This window comes from Hippichthys cyanospilos, chromosome 16, assembly GCF_059441005.1.
Source record: "Hippichthys cyanospilos isolate Australia breed blue-spotted pipefish chromosome 16, RoL_Hcya_1.0, whole genome shotgun sequence".
In the NCBI taxonomy this organism is placed as follows: Eukaryota; Metazoa; Chordata; class Actinopteri; order Syngnathiformes; family Syngnathidae; genus Hippichthys; species Hippichthys cyanospilos.
Genome location: NC_142384.1, coordinates 15977403 through 16005110, shown reverse-complemented (window position 1 = coordinate 16005110; position 27708 = coordinate 15977403). Strand labels below are relative to the sequence as shown.

The window sequence follows — 27708 nt, the reverse complement described above, 5'->3', positions numbered from 1 at the left end:
TATGTTCCAGATATTTCCCTTGAAATTACTATGTGAAGTGTTGTTTATTAAAACAAATGTTTCAGACTCTGTCATTCATTTCTTCTTTTTTTAAAAAATTTGGTCTCAGGACAAATACATTTACTCAGAAACTGCATGTTTTAGTAATTTGCACGTGGGTTATTTAAAATTTGATGGGTGGAACATAAAATGTCCTCCAATTCTGGATTGACCCACGTACACAGACACAAAACATTTAGGCTTTTTCTTACTACTAAAAGAATGACTAATCACGATTCGAACTTTGTTAGGTTCGTATTTACTAAAACACGTTAAACCAGAATATTACACAAGAGACAATAGTGTGTGTTGGGGGGGGGGGGGGGGGGGGGGGCATCCATTCTAATTGACCGTATTTCCAAGCAAAATCTTGAGTAATAAGTAATGTTGACATTCTTTTACATCCTTTATGAACAAACAGAATGATGTCAATGTGGAAGTCATTTAATTAAACTAAAACATTGTTGACACAACCTTTTTCACTGCAGAATACAACAAAAAACATTCCATACTATTACAAATGTGTCATCTTTTATTTTATTAAAGAGTTCTTCCTGACACAATGAACAAAAACAGAATTTGACTCGATAGTCAGCAAACGTTTTCTTTGGCGCCCCCAAGTGTTCGTTTTGAAGTTAACGCACGATTGACGCTGACACGGTGCATTCAATGACTGACCCACTGTCAGAGCCACACTTAGCAGGAGCACACAACAGAGACAAAAACAAGACGAGAGACTAAGAGTTTACAATCAACTTCTGACTGGTACTTTTTTTTTTTTTGGCTCGTTGAGCACTTTGCCGACAATTACGTCCATTTGACATTGACTCCAGACAGTAATACACAGCAGGAGCAGTCAACTCAATTGCTACATAATCTGGATTATTTCCAATCATCTCCACTTTCTCTAAAAGCCCCTCCGGATTGTCTAAAAGATCAGGCCAGTAACACCGCAGATGTGCGAGACACGCGATCGCACGCAGGCTGATATCCTTGTCTCAAACACACGCACGCGCACACACTGGTCCAAGCCGGCTGTTCATCCCGCCAGTTCTTGCGGGCAGCCATCCCAACGCTGGCAGTGGCCGCCCGCTACTCCATAAACCCTAGCAGAGGTCAGATACATAGTCAAAATCCTTAAAATAGTCCTGTTCCTTTCGAGAGAGGGTGCGTCGCTCGCGCGGCGGCGTGAGGGTCGGAGCCTCGGCTGTGAACTCCACATCAAAGTTGCTGACGTCCTCTTTTCCTGCGATGGACGGGACGAAAGGGGGCGGGACTTTCCGATGAAGGAGAGCCTCCCAGTCCATATCCTAAATCGCAAATTCATGTTGGTGTCGCCAGAGGATCTCATTGTAAAATAACATTTTATATTTGCTGGAGGGTTGAAATTGTAGGTCAAACTCACCCTGAAGAAAGGCTGTTTTTTTACATCATCTGCATCTTTTTCTCCGGAGCCCAGACGCCTCTCGGGATTTCTTCTCAACAGCTTGCAATATAGAAAAATTTCACTATAATACATTATATGAAGGTATAGAACCAAACTGTATCTGTAGCCTTGTTTTTCCATATCCTACCTACCATTACTTACCAGCATTTTCTCAAATTTTTTGTGAATTCTTTGGGGATTTTTTTTTATTTGGAAATTCTTTATTGCAAAGGGACTGTTCTCCCTTTCATCAGATATAATCCAAAGATTATTCTTTCAAAATATCTGTTTTTTTGGAAAATGGATGGATGATATGATATTCATTTTACGGATCAAAAGTACTAGTGGTATCGGGTACTTGGTATCGGTGAGTACTCATGGATCAAGCATTGAATAGTGGTATCGAACATCACACACACACACAAAAAAAAATTATATATATATATATATATATATATTAGTTATTATGAAAATGTTATTATGAAATTATTATAATTAGTTATTATGAAAATGCAAGTGTTTAACAAATGACAGCCCTGATATAGCATAAAAATCACAGCATTTTCATTTAAATTCTTCCAAGGAGTTATGAGAAGCTGCTGGCTCAAATCTCACCCGTCTCATAATGGCAATGGCCTCGGTCGAGAGGAAGCGCGGGTAGCGTACTTCATCATTCACAATGCTGTCGAAAACCTCCTCTTCATCATCGCCCGGGAAGGGAGACTAAAAAAAAAAAAAAAAGATGTGATTGCTTTTTCTTGAATAGTTTTTTAGAACAGCATTCTCTGCTAGCTGACATCTCCTTTGAAATATCGTACATAGAAACCTAAAAATGAACAGAATTTTTGGCCACGCAAGAGAATATGGTGTACGGTACTCCATTTTAAAATTAACTATAGGTTGGAACACAGAATACTTGAACACGAGAGTGAGTATAACTCTTTCAGTGCCACGGACGAGAATTCTCGTCTTTTAAAATAGGAATGACTGTATTAAATAACAACATTCTACTTTTTGTACGGAGGGTAGTTGACACGCCTGACTAATGATTGCCTAATATAAGCCAATTGAGCACTGCAGTGACAACTGTGACCATTGGATGGCAGTGTTTCTACAAATACAACATAGGTATTACCTACATGTAATTCAAAGTAAGGAATGGAAGTCAAACTTTTCATGACCACCCATATTTACATGGATATTCTGTTGGCCTTGAAAGATGAGTTAAAATGCTAAATATACCGGCCCTCTAGAGGTTTTCTTTTCCGGTAACACTTGACACTATATCTCACCTCTCCGACCAACATCTCATAGACGAGCACTCCGAGGCCCCACCAGTCGACTGCTCGTGTGTATGAGGTGTCTGTCAGAACTTCTGGGGCAAGAAATTCAGGGGTCCCGCAAAATGTGCTGGTCCTGTCCCCATAACCCATGCCTTTGGAGGGTCAAAAAACAACTCGTCAGGTATGAAAAAAAAAACCAAAACATTGCAATGTGTAGGAGATGGTTCACCTTCTTTACAGAGACCAAAGTCTGCTATTTTGACATAACCTTCTACATCAAGCAGCAGGTTGTCCAACTTCAGATCTCTGAGAAGTGAAAAAAAAAGAACAAACTGAAAATGTGCATCAAAGAAACACATGGAGTTGTTTTGTGAAGATCAAGACTCACCGATAAACAATTTTATGGTCATGAAGAAACTGCAGACCCAAGACCACACAAGCAGAGTAGAACCTGGCAGACATTGTGAACAAAGGCAGATTTCAACCAACACAGGGGTCAATTTGCAAACTTTTTTTACCCCAAAATTTGGGTGCGATGACTTTTTAAAGTCATCTCGTATTCTTTCTCTTCCTCTCGGTGACCCTAAAATGTTGCTATTTTTATTCTTATAATCCTTGACACCTACTGGTTTATATTAACTGCATATTTACATGTATATCATCCAATCGTTTTATTGCATGCCACCCTAGCCACCCCACTAAAAAATTTCTGGCTACGCCCCTGCTGGCTAGATGATTCGCATTATTGAGTCTCATTGTTTATACCGAAAATATTTGATGTTGCAGCATGAGTAAAACTCCAAATTTTACTTGACACAAAAAAGCGATTTACTGCCTACTATTGTCTTGTTCGATTTCTATTCAACACTTTTTTGGTTTACATGTCTTCAGAGTCCATTCTTGTTCTTTTCTTATTTTGACAGGTTTCTTTTGTCTTATTCACTTTTTTAAACTATTTTACACGCTGGCTTTGCATTTTCATTTTACGTACGTCGTTGGGACACCAGCTTTTAAGAACAAAATGGCGCCGCGAGGCTCCGACGGAATGGAACTCACACGGCGCGCGGCTCTGAAAAGACGTCCGTGTGTATGTGCATCATGAGATCCCCTCCCGCGGTGTACTCCATGACGAAACACACGTGTTCTGGCGTCTGGAAACACGCAAACAGGTTGACCAGGAAAGGGTGGTGGGAGCCGTTGACGGTTTCAAAGATCCGCTTCTCGCACATCAGACTGAAGCGAGACCAGCAGATAGATGGGCGGGAGAGAGGCGAGAGTGAACACGCCACGGGTGTTACATCGCAGTTCAGGGGTCATCATAAGGTCGTGAGCAAAGGCGCTACCTTTCCACTTCGTCCCGCGTGACGATGTCTCCTTTCTTCAGTGCTTTAATGGCGTACAGGCCACCTGTCCGCTTGTATTCTGACAACAACACCTGGAAAGCACAGCGGCGTCTTTCGTGATGGAATTTCAAAGGCAATTACCAAACGATCAGCTAAAATGACCGCCGGCTTTATATTATATTATAGCGCCGCGTGATGTCATGGATTTTACCACAAAGGGGCAGCACATTCCAAGATTTCATGCTTTTGCTTCTGCTATTTCAAATATGCAGCTTTTAAGCATTATCATGTGTTAAAAAAAATAAGAGTGACAGTTTTGCAGAGAGCTTGAGAGTGTCAATCATCAAATGAATGACGGCATGTTAATACCTTGCCAAAGTGTCCCCTGCCCAGCACTGCCATCAGCTTGAAATCCTGCAAGCATACAGGGCCTCTGCTTGGTCTGAGAGAGAGATTACACACACACACACACACACACACAAAATTATATGTAGTGCGTTCTACATGTGCTGTCATACTTCATTAATAGCCATAAAAAATGGACTGTGATTGTTTTCTCATTCATCATTTGTTCATTCAAACTGCTAAATGGAGTTGAGTAATTTGCAATGTCCACAATTTCAAAATTATAGAAAAAAAAAGAAGCTTCACATTTACCATGGCAGAACAAGGAAGATCTTTCCCAAGCATTATACAAATAATTTGACTGCGGTGAAAGTGAATGATAAGTGTATGGCAAACTGATGTATTGCTCGATCTATGGACCTTAATGACATCACGGTTGTGTTGTTTTTTTTTGAAAGGGTCAATCTGTGTTTTCTGTAACAATATTAATTGACAGACAACACACATTATAATTCACAGAATGATGACCTGATTAATCCCTTGGGGAAATGTTGACCCAATTTGGGCTCTTTGATGAGCGATATCAAAGAAAAATCATACAAACAAAAAAAAAACACTAGGAGGCTAAAATATTGTCAACACACGACTTTCAATATGCCACGCTGCCGTCCCTTCTAAACGCTTGCAAACGGGAGGTCGCGAGGTACACCCTAGAGGGGTCAAATTTAGCCCATGTCGGGCTCGTTTACTGCCATTTAAAATTGGAAATATTGTCCATTTTGGACTTAATGAAAGCCCGATGATTTATCATGCATTTATGCATGCATTTATCATGCATTCGATTTTTGCATGAATCCTTTCGACGGCATCTCGTAAATGCGGCGCGATAGAAATTTTTGTGTTGACACCCCAAAACCACCGGGTGGCACGAGCAGCCAACTTATGACATTTACAAGCCTTTCAATGACTTCCGTGATTGGTTTAGCCTGAACTCGCATGATGCAAGTCTTCAAAATGCATGATACTGTAATTATGATATCCTATTTCATAATTATTTCATAGTTTCAGGAATACACAGCAAAGTTATTTTTGCTATTCTCAGATTTTTACAATTTTTGTCCATACATTTTTGTTCTCTACCCCCCTCCCCCCAAATTATGTATGTATGGATAGGTCTGATGGCACTGGACATTCTGAGGGGTTGGCAGTAAACACATATTTATATTTGACGATGTTACGATCCTTTCAAAGTCAGCCCAAGTCGAGTGATAATAAAGCCAGGCTAGTGAAAAATCCCCAGGCACTCATAGGTTAAATTCAAAATAAAAGGACAAAAAGGGACTCAACCAAGAAACATATTGTGTGCAGGGGTGAGTTGTGGCATCAAGCAGTGTTGGCCATATTGCAACAGGACGCACACAGGATTTGCGTGTACACATTGGTGTGTATTTTGGCACCTGCGCAAAGAACCCCGAGACTGTGATCTGGTCAGGGGGGCAGGAACAGGAACATCCGGCATTGAAGGGGGCTCGATGACTGCCGTCTGCTGCTGCGAGCCACAAAAAGAGGAGACAACAGGAAGACAGTTAAAATACACGACTAAGTCGACGGAAAATTAATGACGCGTAGGGCACAATGCTTTTACAACACGGGTCTCCAAACTATGCTTATCTGCGACAGCTTAAAATGAACGCTAGACATGACTTTCTCCTTCTATGCTGTGTGGGAAGACAAAAAAGAAGAATCAATCACAAGCATCAGTTACAATAATTAAATATGTCGAAACTGATGCATATTACTTTTTGTCAAAGGTGAAGAATTTAAAAGCGGCTGCATCCCTGATGCAACATCTGCAGCAGGTATTAGCCAAGTCACTTGCATGCTAACATGCTGGCTGCTGGCTCCTCCCTCCTCAATGCTAATTAGAGCGCTAAAAACACTGTAATTAATCCCTTAATGCTTCAACCGCTGATGAATATGCCATCTGTGACCTGGTCTTGTTTAAATACTGTTTGCGGCTGCAAAATGTCCTTTTTTTTTTAAAGTGTGACGGAGGAATACAGATTGAATGATTTAACATATGTCAACAAAACAGGTATGAGTTTTAACATACACCAGGAAACTGTCATGCATTTGACCTCCCTCAAATTAAAACTCCTCTATCCAATTTAGTCTCATTCAAACTGTTCAAGTTCAGATTTGGCCATTGTCCTTTCTCTAATTAATCCCAAATTTCCGTTCTCGCCGGCAAATCTGTGACCGCCGAGTCAAATGCTTCAGATCCGAGAGAAATGAAATGGTAAGTGTTAAGACAGTTTATTTCCTCTTTGACTCCTGCTCACTCACCGCTGCGGTCAAGTCTTGGGTGTCGGCTTTGGGGGGAGAATCCGTGTCCAGGGTTAGCTTTTCTATAGCGATTTCTCTACAAACACAACAAATGACAAACTTGAAGGTTTCTCATATGAATCTAAACAGGTTATTTTGAATGCAAATTGCTGCATTCATCATTTCAAAGCAAATCCTAAACACTCTGTAACGGATGCTAAACAAGTTTTACTTTTACATCGGACTTAGTCACCACTGAGTGACATCAACGCCAAATGACAAACAACGTAAGATATTTTTGAAGCCGTTTTCCTGGGCTTACCCGGCGTTGTGCGGGAGCGTGCTGCTTGAAAACCCGGCCGTGTACGCAGGTGGATTGCTGCCACTTGGGATGGCGTTCCGCAACAGCCGAACCCACGTGCTGATGTCCACGTTCATCTGGCGGGCGCGCAGGAATGCTTTACCTGGAGACCAACAATAAAATTACAAAAGACATACGGCACTTTAGTTAAAACTACCCAAATGGAAAAACTGCGACTAGTATTAACCTGAGCGGAACCCGTGATTCAGTTTGACCTAACAAGTAAAAATTTACTTCTCAGATTAACTGACATCAACGTCACAAAGTGTTGAGTTTTAGGGCTGAAAATTGTCAAATAAGGGATAAAAATCTAAAATTGAGTGTGTCCACTATACTGCATAAGTTTGATAAATCAGCCAAACATCATCTGCATAGAAAACGGCCTTTTTGTTCACTAATTTTGGTCATCGTGTAAAAAAATGTTATATACTGTTGAATACGCAGAGGGAAACCCCAAACTAGTATGGGTCTTAAAAAAAAAGCTTCCGAAGATCCTCATCCCATGTGACAGCCCCCTTGCCAGTTTGTAATAAATATACAGTGCATCATCTCACGCAAGAATAATGATGCATACCGTGCTGTTTAGAAAAGACATTTTTTTGTCTCTGGAGCCTTCGTCCTCTCTCTATGACGGGGTTGAAAAAGGTGACCTGAAACAGACATTTTAGGTTAGGCTTTAGCCATGAAAGCTTCATAAATGAGTAATCCTTTCGACAATTTCGCAAAACTGCTGATTTTTTTCACTTGTGCTTTTTGTGGGTTACAACCTCTGCCAGCAGCAGCCCCTGTGGTTCAAGTTCGAGCTTGACTCTGTGTCTTTGGTTGTCCAAAAACTCCTCCAGCTTCAGGTACTTCAGAGCGCACAGGGAGCGGAAATCTCTCCAGTACACAGCTATCTCCAACTCCCTGGACTAAGCCAAAGGAAAACAAGAGGTACGATAAATGCGAATTGCGTCATCTATAAGAATACAGGCTGAAATATGCTGTAAATAGCGCATACGTCAAAGAAATTCCTCTTGACGGCTTTGTTTGACTTAATCCTGGTATCCACTAAAAACACGTAGGGATTGAAACCTGAATTCTATTAACTCATTCACCGCCAGTCCAGTTCAAATGTATGGAAACAGAAAACTAAATATACTCAAGACTGACGAACCAACAAGGAACACCTAGGTAAGACACAATTGGAGCAGGGAGCTGATTGGTAGACTAGAGTGAAGCAGGTCGACTAGGACAGGGACACAATCACATTAACAGGACACTGACAAGAGGACCAGAAACATGAACAATTAGGAACAACACAAACTGAAACCAAAGACATGAAACAGAACACCAAAACCATCAGAAAAAACAAAAACCAACAATACTCCCCAAACATAACAAATAATTGATTGTGTCTTGTCACAACGGAGAGCACACTGGAGGTGCTGTACATAGTCAAAAGATGTTTTGTTTTTGACTGATTCGAAGTGACTGCAATGGCCTGATGCATCCTCACCCTCTCCAGCTCCACAGTGAAGCTTTGGTCCCACGTCTGATCTCCAAATGCTCTCCAAGCCGTCTGACCCACGACGGTGTTCTCCAGCTTCAGCACTGCACTCACTTCCACTTTAATATGCACACAAACAGATGCATTGTTTTCTTCATCTGAACAAGGGTTATTATTTATGAATGTTATAAATAACCTTGACTTTGCCACGCTTGTCTTTGTCACGTTAGACTGAAAAATTGTGAGTAAAGGTGGAACTTAATAAAAATGGATGTGTACCAGCAAAGTACGGCTTTTGTATAGCAGACAACGATTAGGAATTCGGAATGTTGTTTTTTTAATGTCAAGTCTCTTGTTTTTTGGAAAATGACAAAAATATTCTGATTTTCTTTCCTTCAAATTGTTTATTTTCGATAAATTACGTACAAGACAGCTCATCGTTCTTGCCAGGGATCTTTAGGCTCATGCTACTGGTGCTGCGGCTATAGAGGCCACTCAGTTTGAAGGAGCGTCCATCTCCCGGGGAGTAAGAGGGAAGAACCACGGGAGTCCCTCTGCTTCTGCCTGGAACCACCTCGAGCAGTCCGACACAGCCCAGAAGATGAACCTGAAGAGTCCCTGCACAGAAAATAAACATTGGACGCTTGATATGAGAATGTAGGAGTAGGGGTGGGAATTATGTGCTCTCATAATTTGATTAGGATTTTTGGTCAACGATTGGATCGCAAGGTGAATTCGCCGTATGGCGGGCAATCCAAAACTATGTTAATTAGCTAAAGCGTGTAAAACCCCAGATAAAAACATCAAAATTGTATACACATATTAAAAATTGGGATCAAAATAGTATAGTAAGTGCCACGCGTATATAATATACAATTATATAATTAAATAACATCATAGATAAAAAATATAGAAAGCATTTATTTACTTTTGAGTGACGTGACGAGGTTGTTATGGCCATATTTCCTAGTGCGGGTAGCCTAGCCTAGGCTAGTTTAGCTTTCTTCGTATTTCTTGATAGAATTTGAGTGCGGACAAATCCAACATGGAGGTCACGCACGTACACCGACGGCCATGTTGGATTGTGTCGTAAGGTGAAAGAAATGGCGTAAAGAGGGGACAAAAATGTTGCAGGGATGTCGTAACCGGGGGTCTACTGTAACTCAGAGTTTGAAGTCTTTGCTTTTCATCCCTAATTGCTTTGCGCTCGTTTGATTGTGCTCATTGCGACTTGGAATCGGTGCCTTGGTGTGTCTACCTGTGAGGGGTGACGGTTTACTCAGGGTGCTGTACTGGTTGTGAACGTAGGGCGTGCTTTGCCGGATGCTGAAAGCGGAGGAGGAAGCCAAGGCCAGCTCTTCTTTGATCAGACACGCCTTGGGGTGATCTTCTGGGAGCTCCTGTAGCCGCTGCTCCAAAGAGCACCTGAGGAGGTCCAGACGCTGGGATGACTCACTCAGGCCACATTGCGCCTGGGGGGGTCACACAGAGCAACGCTTTACTGCAAATGCGCCGATGTTATTTCGGAAACAAATTCAACTCCCTGACCTCCGCCATGGCCTTTTTATCTTGGACCTTCCGCGCACCGAGCAGCCGCAGCATGTTTTTTGCGCCTTCCGCCATGGCGTGCTCTACGCGGTAATGATGCCACAGCTCCTCGACGCGCAGTTCCACCCCGCACAAGTCAGGTTTACCTAGGACAGGGTGGCCTTTAACATGATGAACAACGTAAAAGACTTTGCATTAAGGACATACATCGAAGTTCTTCAGGAGAAGGTTCGAACCTTGATTCTAGCTTTCTGTGTAGGGGTTGCATTTTTATGTTAGTTTTCTCCAGATTGCAAGAACATTGCAGGAACATGCTTCTTAAGGTCAGTGAAGACTTAAAATTGAGGAAAAAAAAAACACATTTCTGACAGAGCAGGAACACCGTTTCATCTTTTGAAGTATTGCCTATGACTCAGCCTCCCTTACTTCCTCACTTCCAATGTCCATCTGACCCAACCTTCTTTATCTCTAACCTTCTGCTAAATAAGGCCTAGCTCTTAGTTGTTGGCCAATATCAAGGGGATGCAGGAACATCAATAAGACTAACCAGGAGCTAGAGGGCCGTAATGGACAATGTGTACATCAATGCGTGCACAGTGCGTGTGAGTGCGTTTGGCCGGGCACTGTGAGGTTCTAAAGCAAGAATTGATCCATCACTGCCGGCATCATAAAATATGCAGTGTGGAAGGTGGATGAAAGGATGAAAAAGCGCATCCCGATAGGTACGTACATTGGCTGTCCTCGGATTGCTCTGTGGCCTGCATGGCCTTTCGGATCTGCATGCGGATGATGTCGATCTTCGTCTTGCTGTCCTGCAGCATCTGCTGAGCCGTCTGGAGAAGTTTCTTGTCCTGCGAAAAACGAGGTGAGATCATGTCATTAGAAATCCTTCGGGAAGACCGCAATAAGCACAGCGGAGTCCATTTGAGTGCGAACGGACGAATACCTTGGTAGCTCCGTTGGCGTAAATGGGAATCATGTTTTCTGCACCTTGTTTGACCTTCAATTCAATGTTTAGCTGGCGCTCCAGCGCAGCGATGCGGTGCTGGTTGGCAGACGGTCGACTGACCGAGCCCGGGGACGTAACGTCATCTGTAAAAGGAGGTCGGCGGGTTAAAGACGGATCGTCTCACATACCGTAGTAGTCGAGCAGGTCATAAGCGTTGAATATTTTACAGTTGACCATTTACTACTGTTAAATATATAGTATTTCAAAAAATGTTACAAATTCGGTTCCGTTTGTTGAAATAACTACCAATAAATCTAATTTCAAAGTCACAATGTATATAGGCTAAATAGCAGAGTGTGCTAGTGAAATTTATTGGTTATTTTTCCAAACAGAAATCGTACCTTCGTTCTCATTGTGGCTTTTAACCACAATGAGCGCATCAAGCTCCTGCAGCTGAGCTTGGAGACACTCGAGCTTGCGTTTGGAACTGCGGAGCTGCGAGTCCACCTGTTGGGCGTTTCTCTTGTCGGTGGTGGCTCGGCGTAGATTCTCCGCTCCTTCCTTGATTTTCAGCTCTTTGCGGATCTCCCTGCGGATCCTCTCGCGGTACTCATCCAGGCGTTGCTGCACGCCGGAGTCCGAGAGGTCGGAGTTCTGGTCCAGGCCGAGTTGCTGCAGCACTGACAGCCCGCCTGGATCAGTCTGACGTTGGGAGAAAAAAAGAAGAAGTCATTTCTTATTGTATTATATAAATTGGAGGCAGGTTTTGGAAAATTTTTGAAGTTGCAAGTGCCCTCTGTGATATGTTTTCCTGCCAAATACACCCACAACCAGCGCAAGGCATTTTCGGACGAAAAAAAAAATAAAAAATCCTTGAAACAAGTGCTGAGCTGATTTTTAAAACATCGGAAAGACATTTGTCGTATTTTATTCCCCAAAAACAAAGTATTTTCCCTTGGGTCCCTCCTATTTGACAAGCACCGTTCCAAAGTAACAGTACTCTTACTTGAAGTCTTTTTTTTGCTACTCTAACCACCTCTGTTTATGAAGGGTGAGGTATTATGAGGCAACATTGTTAAAAGCTCTTTGAGTACCTTGAAAGTAGCAGGGTGCTACATAAATGGAGCCCATTTACCATTTACTTTAAGTGCGTAAACAGCTGAGTGCCAACATCAGCGCTCCTATGATCTACACTAACATGATTACAGCAGATTAGAACAGCAGGAATACAGATTTTAATCAGGGTCTCATCTGCTTCTGCTTGGCCCAAAGGCTGCAGCGTTCACATTTTCAGTCGAGCAGCATATTTTTCATAAGAATATATCAAAGATGCATACTTGATAATAACCCGGAGCCTTCATATGACACCCTTGAACCCCCTTAGTGGTTACGTTTCCTCCCCTCGTGTAAAAGCACCACGGTTGGGGGGCTCAGGGCTACTCACAACGTCATGCAACTGGCCACCCGTCCAGCTTAGTAGATCTGATTACAACGTCTTACGCATCTGTGTGCATCCAGTGACAAGCCGGTTGGGGCTGCGGATATGCAACGTATTTAAAACCAAAATCCAGCTGCAATATTCAGAGGCTCTGAACTGTGTGGCATAAGCAATTAGTTTCTGACACAGATTCTTTTATGTTTTGTTTTCCATATACCTAACACGCCAAACAATGGGGATTTCGCCCAAAACGCCTGATCAAAATAAACATGTCAGCGCTGGAACTTTTTTCTAAAACACTTTCCGCCTAGCGTAGTTTGATTGTAAGGCGCCTGTTGCTAGCATCACAGCATCTTGCATAAATTTGCCATTAGCTAGCAGCGCTCGAAAGCCCGCATAGGATATCTTGAGCAGCCAGATTATTTTCAAAGAATGTTTTAATACATGGGTTCTCAAACTTTTTGGACCCCTTTTTGGAATGCAAATTTTCCAGGGACCTCATTGCAGATGCTTACGGAAACCAAAAAAAAATGGAGTCAAACACAATCAATTTGACAAGTATATATGCTACTTTTCAGCCGTAGTTTACAAAATAAATATAGCAAATTGCACGCTTCTTCATTACAAACTGTTGATTTTCCACAAAGAGGTTGCTGCCGAATATTTAGTGGCCAAATAATCAAGTTCTTTGATGATGACGTGGATCACCTGGGTTTGTGTTACAAATTTCTGTGTTCCAAATTGAACGCTGCCAAGAAATGTGATTTGCTGTAGCTACGGTGTATTGTAGAGGGATATCTAATATCAAGGACAATGTACCATGTTGCTAGTCCCAGGAGGGAGCTCGGTGGTGACACACCATGAAAGACAGGAAGTGCCAATTTGACGCACTCCCGTTCGACACAATACAACTTCATCTCTGTTTTACAACAAAGACGCCCAAGTGAGAGACGGCTCCGACATCAGGACCGAAATATCAATGACCGGCAGAACAGAAATAAATGCGATTCGGGTTTCTACGCGTGAATGAGGAAGCAGAGGAAAAACAGAAGGGCCCTGTTTAATGTTAGAGGGACAGCAAGGCGGCCATGTTGATTTGATCTGAAAAGTTGCCTACCGACTGCTCTGTGTCACTCTGCTCACTTTGCGCGGGTTCATCTGCAGGTTGATCCCTCATAAAGTCCTCTATTGCATCCTCACTTGCCATGTTTGGCCCCCGGATTTATTCGCACACCTCTCGGCAGTCCTTCCTCCGCCCGGCACACACAGTGGCAACGTACGCAAATAAAACCTATCTTCTCAAAATCCAGAATGGATTGACACTCAAAAGTCGACTAAAGCAAGTCAACGGGGCGGAGAGGAGGAGAGAGAAGAGTGTAGACCTCGCTGCTTCCTGTTCTGCTCATGGAGGCGTCATGCATCTTGTACACACAAATAACACACACACACATACAGTATATGCAAGCGCTGGTGGTTGTGCAAGTGGAATAGCTCACAGCCACCCAGCTTCCTGTTACTACCCAAAGCAGAGAGGCAGTATTGTTTGATCAATTGTGGTCATATTGAACCAATTGTTCCAAATCTCTGCATCCCTAAATATACATACCACCAAGAAAAATCTCATTTTTCTTGCTGCTGCGTTTAGAAGTGATATGACATACTATTTCAGTCACATAGAGCAGAGCTGTGGGATCCACTGAGAAAGCCACAAAGGGTAAAAAGGGCAAACCCTTTCTGCTGACCTTCTACAAAAAAAGGACTTGACATTTCAGCAGTTTTTGCTGCGGACGTCAATAGTTAGAAAAAAAAAAGTAGTAAAAAGAAGAACATGCATGTTTTTGGAGTGTGAGAGGAAGACCGGAGAGAACCTACGCAGGCTTGGGGAGAACATGCAAACTCCACACAGGAGAGCAAGCTGGAATGGAACTCAGGTCCCTTAACTGTGAAGCAGTTACCAAATTATCGCAATTTAGATGTTTGTTTGTTCTTTTTTTTTAAGTAGGGGTGATCAATATCCCATTTTTTTCCACATATCTCCACAAATACAGGAAAACTAGGGATTTGGTTCTTGCCATGGTGCAAAAACCAAAGAGGCACACACACACACTTACGTGACACACACAAGCCGTACATTCCAGAGTCCGCTTTGGACTAAATGGGTCAGATTTTGTCTACTATGAATTGTTTCACTAGAACAAGTTTCTTCTAGCAGTTCCTTTAAAACAAAAACAAAACAAAACAGTATTTTAGGCTGCAATATTGGTATTGTATCAGAAGTGACACATCAGAACACTTCTAGTTACTGGTTTAGTCCATAACATTTCATCAAATATGGAAAGATGTTAATAATTTTCAGTTTTCAAACTAAAAAGCAGCTCTTTACAGTTTTCCTTCACAGAGAACGTATTGCGTAGCTACGATTACGTATTTTACCATCAGGGTTGCTTACCTTCATCTGACTTTACTTTCTCTCCATTGGTAATTTGCGATTGTGGGCCAAGTTATTTCTCAGCGCTCATTCTCCAAACAAAACCGCAGTGTGCCTTTTGATACATAGTAGCAGCACCTCAACCTCTTCACCCTTTAAATTCATCTTCCTTTTAGACATCATCACTTTCATATTACTTTGACAATTTTAAGTGCCTTTATACATGAATGACCTTGTGCGTGGCAACACGTTATGTCAAATTTTTCAGTGACAAGACTACAACTTTTTTTGTTTTTAATGAATGGATAGATAACACTCTGTAGTAGTGTAGTTATATATATGCATGCAAACTGTTATTTTGACACCTAAAACACATTTTCATTGTTTTTGTTCATGTTTTCAATGAAAGGAAAAACTGTTGAAATATTTCAGATGCCACTAAACCAAAAAAAATATTAGCGATTACACCTATGCTGTATTACCTATTTTCAAACAGTCTGAACCCAATCTATGTGTACACAGACATAGCACGCAATATTTTCTCCTCAAAATTGCTAAAAAAAACAAAAAACAACAAAAACAATCGTCACTGAAAGAGTTAATATTCCAGATCAAATTACATCTATCATTACTTATTGAGTCAACATTTGTTTTTGGGCATCAAACTGCACACTTTGATGCCCTTTTTTGTTGTTTTCAGAATAACTTGTAACATGTACCTTTTTAAAGTTAAAAAGGTATGCAATTTTAAAGATAATGATCCTATTTATAGTCACCGGAGCGAGTGGGGGTGGGGTCTTTAAAACACTTGCGAGGCAGTGATTTAGAGACAGCCTCCATTATCAATGAATCACACCTATTTTGCAACTTAAACACACTTGGTATAGTTTTTATGGGAGAATATATACAAGTTAAACAACATAATAATGAGCAAGGTCATAAGGACATGTAGAACAATAACACACACCAAACTGGAATTATTATTTGCTCTCTGGTCCGCTATGAATAAGTTAACGGCTTACACAGTGTACCTTGGACCGTACGTGTTGCCTGGTAATCCCTAAAATCCCTCATATCACCCAGGAAATGATGTTGGTTGCTCCATCTCCCATTATTAACAAGGTTAAATGATCTGCGCTATATCGTCCAGTACATCTCATGCGTTTGTTAAATGAGAGCAGGAATACGGAGTGAGAAACTGCGTCTAAGTGTTTGAATGATGCACATCTTTCTTCGTGCGTGCGTGTTTGTGTGTGTGTGAGCGCGCGGTACACTCCACAGCTGGCGAGGATCACAGCAAAATGAATGGCATCTTTGTGCAGAAGTCGATCTTCTCAAAAGACTTCAGTAAATGCTTATGTTTGTGCTCTCGGTTTTGTGCATTGTGAACTTAGCTACAACAAACAGTTCCTCTGTTTAGGCTGGCTAAGCCCACGAAAAATCCTCTTTGGGAAAGCTTCGGTGGTGCACGTGCTTAACCTGCTTCTGTCATGCATGGAATACAAGTTTGAGAAAAAATGTGCAAACTAAAAAAGTTTGAAATTAGTTTGTATGGTATTTGTATTTTGTATGTCAGCGGAGCAGCCTTCCTCTCACTACAGGAAATTCATCATACTAGGGTTCAGGGACAATACTTACCCACAGCACAACCTGTTTGAACTGCTGCCATCAGGCAGGGTGCGACTGGAGACTGAAGGCCAGGACTGCGAGTCTAGGTAACAGCTTCTACCCACGAATCCCTCACGCAATAATCTGCCTCATCACCAGTCACTTTACCGCATGCAAACACGCACCTAAAAAATCCTGCACAGTGCAGGAAAGCTGCTAACTACATATTATTTTGGACTATTGTCCTCATATGTATATAGTTTCGTCCACTCCATCATATGTTCAGAATGTTAATCTATTCCATTTTTACTGCCCTTATTGCCCTCTGAATGTTTTTTTTGCCTACTTTGTTATTTGCTCTATTGTAACTCGGATCATCTGAATTTAAGGCAGATGGGATACTTTAATTGCAATGTTTCCAAGTCACCTATGGATGACATAGGCCGCCTACACACAGATTCGAACTCTACTGCGCTGCTGATGCAGACATGATGCTGATGGGCATGGCAAGCAGATTAAAAATGATGCTTGACGAGGGGTTGCGGGGGATGAGAGGCCCATTTTATAATGTAGACGATTATCCCTCTTAAGTGTCGATTACGATAGCACAGCAGATGTGAGATGGCAAAGGACAAAAAACACATGCACGAACGTTAACAGTTTGCTGAAAATATTTACAAACTAAAAAAATAATGAAAAGGAGACTGATATATATATATATATATATATATATATATATATATACAGTCAAAAGAAATACATAATTTGTATATAACACATAATAAATAAACAATTAAATACAATGTAAGACAAATATCTAGAGGAAGAAAAATATTCCAATCGAAATCTATGATTGTACAAATTCTTTGCAAGGCATGCAGTCAACTGCAAAGAAATAAAAGAAATAAACTCACGAAGAAGAAGTCATGCCATGTCAACTACACTGGCGCTATACGCTAACAGCGAGCTGTAAATAAAGTAAATTTCAAAAGAAAGACTGACTGTTTTTAATAGAACAGGGACCAGAGCTGAATGTTTGGTAATGGTCCAGATGGCGACTCTGGCAGATTGGGAATTCCTTCAGGACGACGGAAGGATTTTACCTGCCCTGAGCAGAAGACGACGGAGCTAAATGTGAACGGTAACGTTGGCACGAGCAAGTCAACCGGTGTGTAAGTTGCAGCGCTGATCTTCGCAAGGCTTGTAAAAGTAAGAATTTTTGCAAATTGTAACGTTCGTTTGGCACGAGGAAGTCTGCGGAGGAGGACTGAGTCAGTTGTTACCGAGCGCTAGCATGAGTTGCGGCTGACAACGGTGGACTAACGGCTTAGGTCTTATTCATCCCTTTTTCAAGGCTTCACGGAATCGGCTTGCAGGCCTCCTCGTACGCGGCCCGCGGGACGAACATTTGAAACCCCATCCGTAGAACTTCCTCTATCTGGACTTTCCCTGTGCCGTCACTGGATCCTATTCATAGAACGCCATTTACCCTCCTTCAGTTACCACTCTCAAAGTTTCCTATGCTTTGTTTGCAGGTACATTAAAAACAACACAATGGCACTCGGTTGCTTTTAATTGCGCTACTGTTTGAAAAAAAGGTACGTGACAACAATGGGGGGCAGTTTAGGTAACGTTTTCAAACGCAAGCGTGCAGTTGTGCTCCACCGCAACTAAAGGGGTCTGACCCTTGCCAAAAGGTAATAGGAACAAGACAGGAAGGCCACTGTCAAGGATTGCGCCTGAGGTCTGAGGTCTCCTTCAACCCGACACCGCTATTGCAGATCAACAAACAGACTATCGCATGACCCCGGTATAGGTCAATGGTGAGAGAACTCATCTCAAATGCATCAGGTGCAAGCACAACCGGGCCACTCATCCTTGGTTACTCTCATGGATGGCTTCCACTTACTATGGTCACGCCAGTCAGTGCCTTTGCGCATTCCGACGAGGTCGCGACACACATCTTACAGGCTAGAAGTGTCCAACAGGGTTCATTTATAGCCAGGCTCTGATCCAAATTGAGTATGTTTCTTTTTGACCCAGGTCCATTCCACTGGGTTTAAAATACACCATTGTGTGCACAATTCATCAAAGACCGAACTCACATTTTACATTTTCCACAACAAAAGTGCATGTATATTACATTTGGCACACAATTGATTTAATTTCTTATTAAATATGTATTTTATGGGACTGACACTTCTAACCAGGAAGTAAAACTTCCAATTGGGTGCCGTGCTGCTCACCGTGTGGCTGCCACGCCCCCTTTATGGAACATAGTATTCATGACAAAAGTTCCTCCCGTGAGTGACTGTCATCGAATGTCCAATTGTGCGCTCCTAAACACACACATTTTCACCACTTTTTTTTCTACAGTAAAACCTTGTAAGTAATAAATGAAAAGTTGTTGTTTACTTGGCTGACTCGGTGCAAAATCAAAATCTCCTTAATGCTGGAACTATGACAAAACTAGGAAGTGGATTTTATATATATATATATATATATATATATATATATATATATATATATATATATATATATATACACACATACAGTAATTCTTTTCTGCAACATCCTAGTAATATTGTAACATTCGGTCCTACAAATGTTCTTAACGTGGACATCTTTTAACATCTACCTGCTTCGAATCACCTCGCAGGCTGATGTGTGTAAACCGCGCACACAGACATGTCAAAAACGACTGTTTACTGTGAAGGAGCACCTCAACCTGGAATGCTTTTTATATCCCGTTTATGACTGCTCGTCAGTGAATCGAACTTTTGAATCAAAATGACAGCTTTGCATACTTTGGAATTGTATTGTGTAGATGACGGTCGAATGAGATGAACGTTTCACACCTAGGAGCCTAATGACGCGCTCAAGTCCTCGTCCTCATTATCTACTTGTAGCAGATGCGGACGCGAGTCTGATTCAAGTGTATCGCAACACATGGGAGACAATCAGCTGAGTTCTATGAGGGGCCCTCTGCGAAGTCTTCCAAGGTCATTAAAGAAAATGGAAGAAGCCGCCTCCATTCCGCCTGATGATCAATACAAAAGTCATTTGGCTGCTCCTCTCCACCCAGGAAACAGGCAGCAGCGGCACAGGCTCCTCCGCCGCGCTCGTACACTTTAAACCCCGAAAGAAATAAACTATTCATGAGTAAGGCTGCAGACCGCGTAGCTTCCCCAAAACGAATGCTACCATTATCAGCTTGGCGCAGCGCTCGTGTCCTCGCCGCGAGGCTTGATTTACACCCCTGAAGTCATCTGAAGCAGGAGGGCCGAAAAGATAAACAGACTGCCAGCAAATAAAACGGAGGAAACGGTCTCGCCGCACTTATGCTGTCAGTGTGTGAGAATTAACGTGAAGTCGAAGGAAGCAAAGAACGGGCAAATTATTGAGTGGGCTCTACAGGCCTGGCAGCCTAAAAAAAAAAATTAAATAAAAGCAGATGAAAGATCTGCCGAATCAAATTTTAACCGTGATCGCAATATTGGCTGCCACGATTAATTAAGCTTATTCTTTGCGATATTAACTTTTAAAAAGTCAAGCACTTTTTTTTTAATTACAAGTCTAATCAAGCATTTTGTCACCCAACCACCAGGAGGCAATGCTTCCCACGTTTGAATGACAAAAGCCTCTGCTTTTCTCACCCTAATATATTATTTACAAGTGTGAAATGGCGTTGTGTTTTTCACCTGATTGCTAATATTTACAGTGCTAGCTGTCAATTGAAACCCATTTTGAAAAATCTGATTAAAAATTGGAATAAAGCCTGTTTGAAATGACCGAAAATGACATTTTACCTGCTAATTGATTAAAATTTGTTCAAAAGTAAATAATGTGCTTGGGTCTAAGGAAGTGCTATTGCCATTTCTTTAAATGATTATTTACTTTATTTATTTTAGTTTATCATTATTATTTCTAAGTATCAAGCCTTGAGGCCTTGTTTATATACTGCCTGTTTAAAAAACAGGGCAATAAATAGACGTCTTTGACCAAACATGATGAATAATCATGATTAGTAATTGTGATTTCAATATTGACCAAAATAATCGTGATAATTATTTTGGCCATAATCGTGCAAAGAATTTACAAAGATGATATTTATTCTGGTTTGCTATACTTTTTACATTGTCACCAAACTGCTGGTGCGCCCCATACACGATAACATAAAAAAAAAACAGAATTTTAATCCTAAAATGAAGTGTGCATCCTGTATTTGGAGAATTACAGTATTAAAGGACTCCAAAATATTATGGGGGGGGTCACAGTGAACGAAGCCTGATGCGACAGGGTTCAAGAGACCTCAATCAATGCATCTCCATCTGCCGTCACTCGCTGATCGTCGCCGGGCGCTCCGCAGTCACCATGACAGTAACACTGAATATATTAGAGTGGGCCGAAAAGCTTCCGTTGCAGTGCAGAAAATCTTAACAATGTACCACTCATTGGCTGAATACATTACAATAATATATTGAAAGTCTTCACAAGGATAAGCTTCTGCTCACCGACGAGAGAATGCGCGGGCGCACTCGTCGAAGAATATCTGAAGGCACCGAATGATTTGGTCGCACATGACGAGGATGAAGAGTAGACAGCTGGAAATTTTGCACTAATGTGGCGCACAAGCGCAGATTCAAACCTCCCTAAAACCGTGCTGCACCCCAAAGAAGATTAATCGTCTGACTAATTAAAATGGCTGATTATGGCCCTGTATACAGTTAAATTTGTTAATAAGGTATGTCATGTATCTGTCATTCAAAACAAAGTAAATATATTTGCAAGCAATGCAAGTTGTGCAAGAAATTAACGTGGATGCCGTTATTTCACACACAAGCTAAAGTCATGATTTGTTTAAAAAAAATGCAAAAAGTGCCACCAAATTGCAGGACACACAGAGACAAATGCATCCAATTACATTCAAGGACAATTTAGTATACCTAATACACCTGCCATGCATGTTTTTGGAGGGCGGGAGGAAGCCAGAGTGCCCGGAGAGAACCCAAGCAGGCTTGGGGAGAGCATGCAAACTCCACACAGTAAGGCCAGTGCCAGCTGGAATCGAACTCGTGTGAGACGTGCTAACCACCGCACCACAGAGCCGCTATATATAAATATCTATGGCATTCATTTAAATCTACTAGAGTATTATTCAGGGAATTGAATTTTCTCAGCCAAATGACCCCCTGAAAGTCCTGATTGATTTTTTTTCATTCTTGCAATGAGAAGCCATTGCCAGCCATGACCAAAAAGCAAACTTTCTCAGACCTGCACGATGACCACCCGCCACAATACGTTTTGTTGTTTAGCTATGCAAATGTCATGCTTTTCAACCACTTTCAAAACTAATCCCCGATTTCCATCATCGCCATAATCATTCTCGCGTTTTTAGACGAAAACATTACCGCTAAATTGTCGTGCATGCATACACGGCAGACGTAAGTGTTGAACTTACTTGCAGCTCGTTGGCCATCATGTGCTTCCAGGTGACTCCTATTAGCGCCTGCTCGACTTTAAATTTCAGATCATGATGCACTTCCCGGTTGCGACTAGAAAGCGGCCAAACATCGGATGTCCAAAAGAAACGCTCGGTGGAAGTGTCACCATGAACCCGGTCAGAAGATGCTCTGAGCGTAGAGGAGAAAGGAGCCAGTCGCCTCCTCGTTGCACCCTGAGCCGCATCGCGCAGTGCAGCGTCTCCTGCTGTGGTGTGATCGACGGCTGCCCAAGCGGCCGTCCGCACATCCTCCGGAGGTGGGACACGCGCGGAGTCGTCCACCGGGGTCACCGCCACGCTCCGCTCCACTTCACGTGGACACCCGGTGCCATGTCGCCGCTACAGTTGAACACTGACAGCCGCGGCTCAGCAGAGGGCGGAACAGGCGTCGAACCGCTTCAAGAGGGGAAAAGAAAGATAGCGCTTCCGGTTTGAACTTTCAAAATAATATAGCGCCGATGGTGGACGTTTTGAACTGCAAAGTAGCCTCAAATGGGATCAGATTTGTACCAATAATGAAAAACCGAACCACAGACTTCACTATTAGTTGACGGGAAGCGGGACCCAGGGCTGTCCTGTAGGGGGCCTACTTTCAAAAATTTCGAATTGAAATATTTTCAAAACGAAAGCAGCTAGCGACCTAAAACCCAAACAGTCACCTACGTTAGGCATAGATGAGCATTCGTGAGCAGCGACATCAGAAAATGCAAAGTCGTTCACTAATAAAATCCTCCTTTTTTTTAATATACGTACATAATTACAACAGAACTTAAAATAGCCATAAGATCCTCAAATTTTATGCTAGATGCACAAGAACCACCAAATGCAGATATAATCATCTATATTTTAATGAGCAATAGCATCATAATTTAGGAGGTTTTGCCCGAAATAGCTACAAAACAAAATTAACACTTTGATTTTGAAAATTCGGCATATTACCCGGCGCCACAACTGTAGCTAACAATTTCAGCTTGATGCAATATACTCGGTTTCATCTGACCTGTTGACTTGACAAACAAAACTACAGCAGGAAGGCGCTAAAGCTGCAGGCTTCATCGGTGGCCTCCAATCACTCGTTTGTGAATTGTGTACTCCTGCACAACGAGATTCAACACAAGAGCTTCTCAGATTTTAGTTTTCAGTGGAGTACAATGCATCGCATCATACCTAATATTTAAAAAATATGATTCGATTAAACACTTAGAAAACGGCATTATTTAGTAAATTATTGACTGCATTCACGTCACGAAACCTGCTATTCCCTCTGCCAAGGTAAAAAAAAAATTGTGCTGGATGGTATTGTGCAAGTGAAGGCCTATATTCATTTGACACGATGACAACACAAGATGATTCTTGGAGCATGATGGAGGTTGTAGGAACAGTACGATCATGTCGAATACGAACGAAAATCACTTTATTCAATATTTCAACAAGGGTATTCACAATTTTGCACAGAAAAGTGACTCGGCAAACGGAACGTCAAAAGTAGTTGTGCGGTAAAAAGAGCAAACTTTCACATAATTACTCCACCATTTTCAACACAAACAAAATTTCACACTAATACATCAACGTGAGATTTCGAGAAAATAGAGGTAAAGAAAACGGGAATTGAGGCACTGTATTATTGAAATATGTCTTGAAACATGCAATGCTAATGCTAATTGTGCTTCATTGCTCATGTTTTTGATCAAATATAAGATGAACCAGTATGAATATACAGCAGCAAAACTTCCTCTTTACCGTATAAATATTATATTATCTAATATATTTTGTGTGAATAAAATCGATTTAGAAAACTATAGAAGAGCTTTTAATGTGCACATAGGTTTCAAATGCCAAACAGGGCAGGTATAAAATCTTATTTTTGCTATATAATTTGTAAATGTAGAAAACTACAGCGTATATTCTGTACATGCTACTGAAGTAATGTACTGTATGATTCATTAGCATTCCATCATTTAACGCTCATATATCGCCCATTATCAAGCACACTACTGTAGTACAGTAACTATTAAACAATTTTGCAGTTAACAAAGGCTAGTATCTTAATCAGCCTTTGAGTGGCGCTGTTGTTGCCTTTATCAATCGTAGCATCAGGATTACGTCGCTTTCCTATTCTTTGAATCGCACGTTCTTTTTAAATGAGTTTGCTACCATACAGTGGATACAAAACTCACGTTGAAAGAGGGTCAGCACACACCTGCAACTATTTGAAATACCCCCGATAATCCTAAACAAAGTTAAGATATGATTGATTTTAGTTATTTATCAACCACAAAAACGTGGCATTTGAACTGATGTGGGTAGACTTTACACTCACTGTATTTACACATTGTGAAAAACATATATATATATATATATATATATATATATATATATATATATATATATATATATATATATATATATATATATATATATATATATATATATATAAACAATTTATATCAAATTACATGCAATTAAATCCTGAGAAAAAAAGTTTGCAGACGGAAAAGAAACATCGAAGATTCCCCCATCCTTACATCCCCGCCAGCTGCCCGCCCAAAATGGTGCATTGTCTCATCCCAAACAAACCCTTCTTCCCTCACCATGACATCATCGGTAACCTTGGCGACTCCCCGAATGCTGGCCGACCCAGGAAATGAGGCGACGGCTTTGGAATCCGAGAGGGATGACAACAACTGCACCCCCGACGCCCCCACCCTGTCTCGCAGCACCCTCATCCGTCCATTCAGTCCCCTCCTCCCAATACGGGACAAGGGGGGCCTTCTTCTCTCCCACACTCCCTTCAGCCCTCCATGACTGATGCTTCTATTGGATCCATGAAAATCTGGTTGTCCGATGAAGTCACAGCAACATTTAGTGACTGGATGCCGTCGAGCGTACCCAAAAGCCTTTTCAGACTGGAAATAATCCTATTTGATGAACACAATAGCTTGTTTCTTTGCGACCTTTTTTTTTTTTTCTTCTTTACACTTTGTGGGTTTGGTGCTCCACTAAGTTTAATAAAGACAACTGACACTTACCTGTACAGATACTTTAACTCACATGATAAAGGACAACATAAAGTGCAATTTGTCATAGCTTGTGAACTGTATACACAACCACACGCAAAGTAGACCCTCTCAATCTGAGATCTAATAAAACAGCTGGAGAAAATTCTAAAAGTGAAACTAATGATGCACAGGTTTCTGGCGAGTATAGCGTTTGTGGATATAACATTTAAAGAAGTGTTTATGTTGTATAAAAAGGATGCATGCTTAGATACTATTTAACGTTGCCATGTTATGCATGTTTAGATACAGTAAGGGTAATGGATGACATAGCATACTGTCATCTAAAATAAAGGGATGGTATGTGTGGTCTTGCATTATTTTGAAAAACGTTGATTCCAATAGCCCGGTGCCTCTGAAAAAAAACTAATTCTTAAAAAGTTTATGTAAGACAGTAATTTGTCCTCGTCATTATTGGGTAACCAAAATAAATCCATACATGCGAGTATCTACAGTAGTCACTCTCTTCTTCGTAGGTTCACAAATCTGCGCTTTGCAAATTTCTAGTGTAACTTGTTTCATCTGCTATTTATTTTGGGTGTAAATTCTCTGTCAACCACTAGATGGTGTTACACTATTTTATTTGACACTAAATCTGAAAGAAGAATCAAAATAAGTATTTCAGGTCTGTAGTTTTTCCTAAAGCTTAATGAACGGCAAATTCTCTTGAATTTTCAATGTACATACGAGCATGATTATTGTTGTGTATTGTAAAACGTTAAGTTAATACATCGGTACTTCCGCTTACAAATGCCTCCTATTATGAAAAAATTGTTAGGTTTGCGTTTTTAGCACGTTGTTAGCATTTTAGCAATGGCATCACACAGGAAGTACTTCGCATGTCCACTAACGAAACTTAAGTAAACATACTCAATTTCATAAGTAGAAGTATGTCCACTGTATGTTAGTTTAGAAAAAAAAAAAGAGCTCTGTTTACTGCAACTATAGTTTGGCACATTGTTACACAATTGGAATAGTTTTGTGTTTTTCGTTGCTCTTTCTCTTCCACAGTGTCGTGTCTCAATGTCTTGGTATCATTTTAAAAGTGTGTTAGAGGAACTTTCAAACTATCATGAAAAAGCATGCTCTTTAAATGTATTGTAATGTGGTTTTAAAACATATCTATCTATCTATGCAAGATTTGTATCTACTAATATTTTTATATTAATGGAAGACTGTCTAGAACTTGCCACCTATATTGCCTATAATACATATTTTGCAGAAAAAACACCCGTTTTATTTTTTTTGTCCTTGATTACTGGTCGACTAGTGTTGGGTCTCCACCTCCACCACAGTCCAGTCTCCAGGCGAGGAGGCATCGTGGCTGTCTGGGGAGTAGCTGCTAACGGACGTGACGGTAGCAGCAGGGGGGCTGAACTGTTGCAGCACGTTGGGCCACTTACTGCTATCTAGACGATTCAAGGTTCCGCCTGTCCCCACAGGTAGGAGGAGGAGGGGTGGACACTCTCCGTTTCCAGATAACATCAGCGTTTGGTTGATAAGCTGTTGCACGATGTCCACCTTTTGGTTCCACTCCGTTTCCTGAGGTGCCGATGGACACATCTGCCTCTGGAAGCCTTGCATCCTCCTCCTTCCATGTACGTTGCGGTTACGTTCCGCTCTGGCGTCGTCGTCCTCGTCGCTGGTCTCCATGGCTTCATAGATGGTGCACAAACCCGAAGAGGGCGAGAGCATGACTCCGGTCGGGCTCCTTCTCAGCTGCTGCTGTTGTTGTTGGATCTGTTTCTGCTGCATGCGGTACTGCTGCTCCAGCTCCAGTTGCCACTGCAGAACCTGCCTGCGGTGGCGGTGCTCTTGCTGCTGCTGTTGCAACTGCAGCTGGAGAAGTTCCCTTCGCTGCATCTCCAACTGCTTCTGCTGCTCAAACCGTAGACGCTCTTCTTCCAACCACAGCCTCTTCTGCCTCTCCTGATCTTGTTGGCGCTGCGTTTCTTGAAGCTTCTCCTGGTGCCGCGCAAGCCTCCGCAACTGCTCCGCGTCGTCGCCGCCGATTAAATGGTGCTCCATTTGGGAAAACTGCGCCGCGACGGATGGGTCGATGGGCCTCCTGTTGCCCGGAACAAGGGCCAGATAGTGACCATTGGCTACAGCTGCGGAGTGGTTCTGGTTCCGGTTGTCTTCCAGAGAGCGTGCCTGCAGCCAGTCTTCAACTTCCTCTCTCTTCTTGTCTCCTGTGAGACATTCAAGATCACTTTGTGCATCCATTAGATGCATGCAGAAACTAAACGGGTGGCACAACCACAGGGACAAGGAGGAAGTGGGTTCAGGAGAAATCGGACAGGGTGAACTGAAGGTGCAACGCAAACGAAAATCACAATCATGACAACGGTTTCAAGCGTAACCAGTTTAGTTAAAAGACTACACATTTTGAAAAGTATTTGTTTTATCTGTGTTTCGAGCTTATCATTTTATGGCAAAGTGGAAAAAAGGCATCTGGCTTCCTAAAATAACCCCAGAAAAAAGAATATAGAACAATAGCAACCAAACTGGGAAGAAATGAAAAAAACTGCATTAATATTTGCACGGCTTTGAGGATTTTGACATGA

At 41.7% G+C, this 27708-nt stretch overlaps 2 protein-coding genes across 4 annotated transcripts in view; both read right to left on the bottom strand.

Moving 5' to 3' along the window:
- Positions 1-467: 467 nt before the first annotated feature.
- Positions 468-22463, bottom strand: LOC148410929 (serine/threonine-protein kinase N1-like). 3 transcript variants are annotated; one of them, XM_088437547.1, is made up of 22 exons: positions 22044-22463; positions 11510-11810; positions 11106-11251; positions 10890-11010; positions 10160-10305; positions 9870-10083; positions 9038-9229; positions 8621-8730; positions 7890-8033; positions 7697-7772; positions 7084-7225; positions 6783-6858; positions 5894-5985; positions 4461-4533; positions 4092-4183; positions 3805-3981; positions 3137-3199; positions 2978-3054; positions 2758-2900; positions 2081-2188; positions 1445-1525; positions 468-1349 (listed from the first exon to the last, which is right to left on the bottom strand). In XM_088437547.1, the coding sequence occupies exons 1-22, from the start codon at positions 22062-22064 to the stop codon at positions 1146-1148; spliced, it is 2799 nt and encodes a 932-aa protein (XP_088293673.1). In that variant the 5' UTR covers positions 22065-22463; the 3' UTR covers positions 468-1145. The 3 variants fall into 3 exon arrangements, with proteins under 3 accessions (XP_088293673.1, XP_088293672.1, XP_088293671.1); XM_088437546.1 differs by lacking the exon at positions 22044-22463 and adding an exon at positions 13664-13864 and having other exon boundaries at positions 5894-5982; XM_088437545.1 differs by lacking the exon at positions 22044-22463 and adding an exon at positions 13664-13863.
- A 2647-nt stretch (positions 22464-25110) lies between these two features.
- The window catches only part of prr36b (proline rich 36b), a 29479-nt gene continuing 26881 nt past the window's right edge, over positions 25111-27708 (bottom strand). The window contains exon 6 of the mRNA XM_088436423.1: positions 25111-27325. Coding sequence (XP_088292549.1) covers positions 26408-27325 — 918 coding nt within the window. The 3' untranslated portion in view covers positions 25111-26407. The remainder of the gene's footprint in view (positions 27326-27708) is intronic.